Source organism: Salmo salar, chromosome 07 (genome assembly GCF_965601325.2).
Source record: "Salmo salar chromosome 07, fSalSal1, whole genome shotgun sequence".
NCBI lineage: Eukaryota > Metazoa > Chordata > Actinopteri > Salmoniformes > Salmonidae > Salmo > Salmo salar.
The window spans coordinates 3,897,501-3,902,500 of NC_138297.1; the positions used below are offsets into that span (position 1 = coordinate 3,897,501).

General features: G+C 44.8%; 1 protein-coding gene across 1 annotated transcript in view; it reads left to right on the forward strand.

The window, feature by feature from the left end:
* LOC106608422 (FRAS1-related extracellular matrix protein 2) overlaps positions 1 to 5,000 on the forward strand; it is a 66,486-nt gene that overhangs the window by 57,770 nt on the left and 3,716 nt on the right. The window contains exons 31-32 of the mRNA XM_082977312.1: positions 1 to 70; positions 3,990 to 4,177. The exon at positions 1 to 70 is cut by the window's left edge and continues 57 nt beyond it. Coding sequence (XP_082833438.1) covers positions 1 to 70; positions 3,990 to 4,177 — 258 coding nt within the window. The remainder of the gene's footprint in view (positions 71 to 3,989; positions 4,178 to 5,000) is intronic.

Below are 5,000 nucleotides of genomic sequence, written 5' to 3' on the forward strand. Positions count from 1 at the left end.
AAGAGAGAACTGTGGCTGTCTGATGGGTCAATGGGATTCGGACAGGATGACGACATAGCTTTTAGTAAAGGTACACACACCACAACACAGACACCTAGAACAAACACACTGTTTCAATTATTCCCACCCCCCCCCCCCCCCTTCACTCTGTCCTTAGGGTGACCACATGTCCAGGATTGTGTCGGACAGTCCCTTATTTTGGCCCTTTGTCCCGCAACCAAACAATCACGTTCCGGGAATTTTTGTCAAGAAATTCAAACACCACTGGTTTAGAATAAAAGGTGGATTTGTCCCCGTATTTAAGTCAGACATTCCAACCTGTCTCTTGTAGCCGTGTTGCGCTTATGAAAAGATACAGTGCCTTCAGAAAGTATTCATACCCCTTGACTTATTCCACATTTTTGTTGTTACAGCCTGGATTCAAAATATCTATTTTTTTTTACTCACCCATCTACACACAATATCCCATAATGTATTGAAAATGAAATACATAAATAGCTAATTTACATAAGTATTCACACCCCTTTGTTATGACACTCCAAATTGAGCTCAGGTGCATCCAATCTCCTTTGATCATCCTTGACACACACCTGTCTATATAAAGGTCCCACAGTTGACAGTGCAGAAACTATACCATGAAGTCCAAAGAACTGTCCATAGATCTCGGAGAAATAGTTGTGATGAGGTTTATATATCTGGGGAAGGGTATAAAACACATTATACAGTGTTGAAAGTTTCTAAGAACACAATGGTCTCAATCATTGGGAAATAGAAGAAATATGGAACTAGCCAGAGCTGGCCGTCCAACCAAACTGACAAACCCGGGCAAGAAGGACCTTGGTCAGGAAAGTGACCAAGAACCCAATGACCACTCTGACAGAACTACAGAGTTCTTTGGCTGAGATGGGAGAACCTACCAGAAGGACAACAGTCTCTACAGCACTTCACACATTCTGGGCTTTATGGGAGAGTGGCCAGACGGAAGCCACCCCTGAGAAAAAGGCAGATGACAGCATGCCTGGAGTTTGGCACGTGAAAGCCCTACGTCTGGAGAAAACCAGACACAACTCTTCACCCATCTAACACCAACCCTGCCGTGAAGCATGGTGGTGGCAGCATCAGGGACTGGGAGACTGGTAAAGATAGAGGGAACAATGAATGAAGCCAAATACAGTCAAATGCCTTGAAGGGAAACCTGCTTCAGAATTCAAACGACCTTAGACTGGGGGGGGGCGAAGATTTACATTCCATCAGGACAATGACCCCAAGCATACAGCCAAAGCAGTGGCGGAATGGCTTCAGAACAAGAATGTGAAAGGCTTTGAGTGACCCAGCCAAGGCCCAGACTTACGTAAATCCCAGTGAAAATCTTTGGAAAGACTTGAAGATTGCTGTTCACCGCCGCTCCCCATCTAATTTAACAGACCTTGAGAAAATCTGCAAGGAAGAATGGGAGAAAATCCCCAAATCTAGATTTGCAAAGCTGCTACAGACATACCCAAGACGACTGAAAGCTGATACAGACATACCCAAGACGACTCAAAGCTGATACAGACATACCCAAGATGACTCAAAGCTGCTACAGACATACCCAAGATGACTCAAAGCTGATACAGACATACCCAAGATGACTCAAAGCTGCTTCAGACATACCCAAGACGACTCAAAGCTGATACAGACATACCCAAGACGACTCAAAGCTGCTACAGACATACCCAAGACGACTCAAAGCTGCTACAGACATACCCAAGACGACTCAAAGCTGATACAGACATACCCAAGACGACTCAAAGCTGTAAAGTATTAACTCAGGGGTGTGAATACTTATGTAAATGAGATATTTCTGTAGTTAAATTTTAAATAAAATTGCAACAATTTCTAAAAACACATTTTCACGTTTTCATTATGTGGTATTGTGTGTACTGTAGATGGGTGATTATTATTGTTATTGATATTTTGTTGTTGTTGTTCAGTCTGTAAAACAAAAAAATGTGGAATAAGTCAAGGGGTGTGAATGCTGTTCTGACGGCTCTGTCTACACCATCGTGATGTGGTACTTCGGACATGAACCACTTCTCTCCAAATCGCTGTTGAGATTCTGATATTCGGCGTAGCGCAACACGAGACATAAAGCCAATGTCATAGGCCTATCGACAACCAATTATGTTTCTCAAAATCTTTTCGGGCTAAATTCCAGCTAAACTTGTAGAGGACAGACAGTTAAAGGCCTAACGAAGTAAATAAAGAGTTGTGTTTAATCTGAAACGTGGCTTTGAGGCTCTCAGTATTCATTCATCGATCATTCAACATATTTGCCTGCTACTTCAATCAATCCCATTTTAAAAGTCTCCTTTTGGGGTTTAGTAGACTACCAGGGGTGTAGTGGTACTGTTGGGTTTAGTAGTGGTACTGTTGGGTTTAGTAGACTACCAGGGGTGTAGAGGTACTGTTGGGTTTAGTAGACTACCAGGGGTGTAGAGGTACTGTTGGGTTTAGTAGACTACCAGGGGTGTAGAGGTACTGTTGGGTTTAGTAGTGGAACTGTTGGGTTTAGTAGTGGTTCTGTTGGGTTTAGTAGTGGTACTGTTGGGTTTAGTAGTGGTTCTGTTGGGTTTAGTAGACTGCCAGGGGTGTAGTGGTACTGTTGGGTTTAGTAGTGGTACTGTTGGGTTTAGTAGACTGCCAGGGGTGTAGTGGTACTGTTGGGTTTAGTAGTGGTACTGTTGGGTTTAGTAGACTACCAGGGGTGTAGTGGTACTGTTGGGTTTAGTAGTGGTACTGTTGGGTTTAGTAGTGGAACTGTTGGGTTTAGTAGACTGCCAGGGGTGTAGTGGTACTGTTGGGTTTAGTAGTGGTACTGTTGGGTTTAGTAGACTACCAGGGGTGTAGTGGTACTGTTGGGTTTAGTAGTGGAACTGTTGGGTTTAGTAGTGGTACTGTTGGGTTTAGTAGACTACCAGGGGTGTAGTGGTACTGTTGGGTTTAGTAGCGGTACTGTTGGGTTTAGTAGACTACCAGGGGTGTAGTGGTACTGTTGGGTTTAGTAGACTACCAGGGGTGTAGTGGTACTGTTGGGTTTAGTAGTGGTTCTGTTGGGTTTAGTAGTGGTACTGTTGGGTTTAGTAGTGGTTCTGTTGGGTTTAGTAGACTACCAGGGGTGTAGTGGTACTGTTGGGTTTAGTAGACTACCAGGGGTGTAGTGGTACTGTTGGGTTTAGTAGACTACCAGGGGTGTAGTGGTACTGTTGGGTTTAGTAGACTGCCAGAGATGTAGTGGTACTGTTGGGTTTAGTAGACTACCAGGGGTGTAGTGGTACTGTTGGGTTTAGTAGTGGTACTGTTGGGTTTAGTAGTGGAACTGTTGGGTTTAGTAGACTACCAGGGGTGTAGTGGTTCTGTTGGGTTTAGTAGACTACCAGGGGTGTAGTGGTACTGTTGGGTTTAGGATACTACCAGGGGTGTAGAGGTACTGTTGGGGGGGGTTTATCACTACACCATGAGGGGGTTTATCACTACACATTAAGGGGGTTTATCACTACACATTAAGGGGGGTTTATCACTACACCATGAGGGGGTTTATCACTACACCATGAGGGGGTTTATCACTACACATTAAGGGGGGTTTATCACTACACCATGAGGGGGTTTATCACTACACATTATGGGGGTTTATCACTACACATTAAGGGGGGTTTATCACTACACCATGAGGGGGTTTATCACTACACCATGAGGGGGTTTATCACTACACATTAAGGGGGGTTTATCACTACACCATGAGGGGGTTTATCACTACACATTATGGGGGTTTATCACTACACATTAAGGGGGGTTTATCACTACACCATGAGGGGGTTTATCACTACACCATGAGGGGGTTTATCACTACACATTAAGGGGGGTTTATCACTACACCATGAGGGGGTTTATCACTACACCATGAGGGGGTTTATCACTAGTTATCCTACCTGTCCCTCTCCTCGTTCTAGATGCTGTGATCTACGGTCGCGTGATGGTTGACCCTGTCCAGTCGCTAGGCAACTCCTTCCAGTGTCACATACAGCAGGTCTTCCTGTGTACTGGCGCTGACGGTTACGTACCCAAATATCGCCCCAGCAACGGGGAGTACGGTTGCCTTGCCGATGCCTCGTCTCTGCTCTACAGGCTGAAGATACTGGTATGTAACAGTGTGTGCTGTGTGTGCTGTGTGTGTGTGTGTGCTGTGTGTGTGTGTGTGCTGTGTGTGCTGTGTGTGCTGTGTGTGTGTGTGTGTGTGTGCTGTGTGTGTGTGTGTGTGTGTGTGTGTAGTGTGTGTGTGTAGTGTGTGTGTGTGTGTGTGTGTGTGTGTGTAGTGTGTGTGTGTAGTGTGTGTGTGTGTAGTGTGTAGTGTGTAGTGTGTGTGTAGTGTGTAGTGTGTAGTGTGTAGTGTGTGTGTAGTGTGTAGTGTGTAGTGTGTGTGTGTGTAGTGTGTAGTGTGTGTGTAGTGTGTAGTGTGTAGTGTGTAGTGTGTGTAGTGTGTGTAGTGTGTAGTGTGTAGTGTGTGTAGTGTGTGTAGTGTGTGTAGTGTGTAGTGTGTGTAGTGTGTAGTGTGTAGTGTGTGTAGTGTGTAGTGTGTGTAGTGTATAGTGTGTAGTGTGTAGTGTGTGTAGTGTGTAGTGTGTAGTGTGTAGTGTGTAGTGTGTAGTGTGTGTAGTGTGTAGTGTGTAGTGTGTGTAGTGTGTAGTGTGTAGTGTGTGTAGTGTGTGTAGTGTGTAGTGTGTAGTGTGTGTAGTGTGTGTAGTGTGTAGTGTGTAGTGTGTGTAGTGTGTAGTGTGTGTAGTGTGTAGTGTGTAGTGTGTGTAGTGTGTAGTGTGTGTAGTGTGTAGTGTGTGTAGTGTGTAGTGTGTGTAGTGTATAGTGTGTAGTGTGTAGTGTGTGTAGTGTGTAGTGTGTAGTGTGTAGTGTGTGTAGTGTGTAGTGTGTAGTGTGTGTAGTGTGTAGTGTGTAGTGTGTAGTGTGTG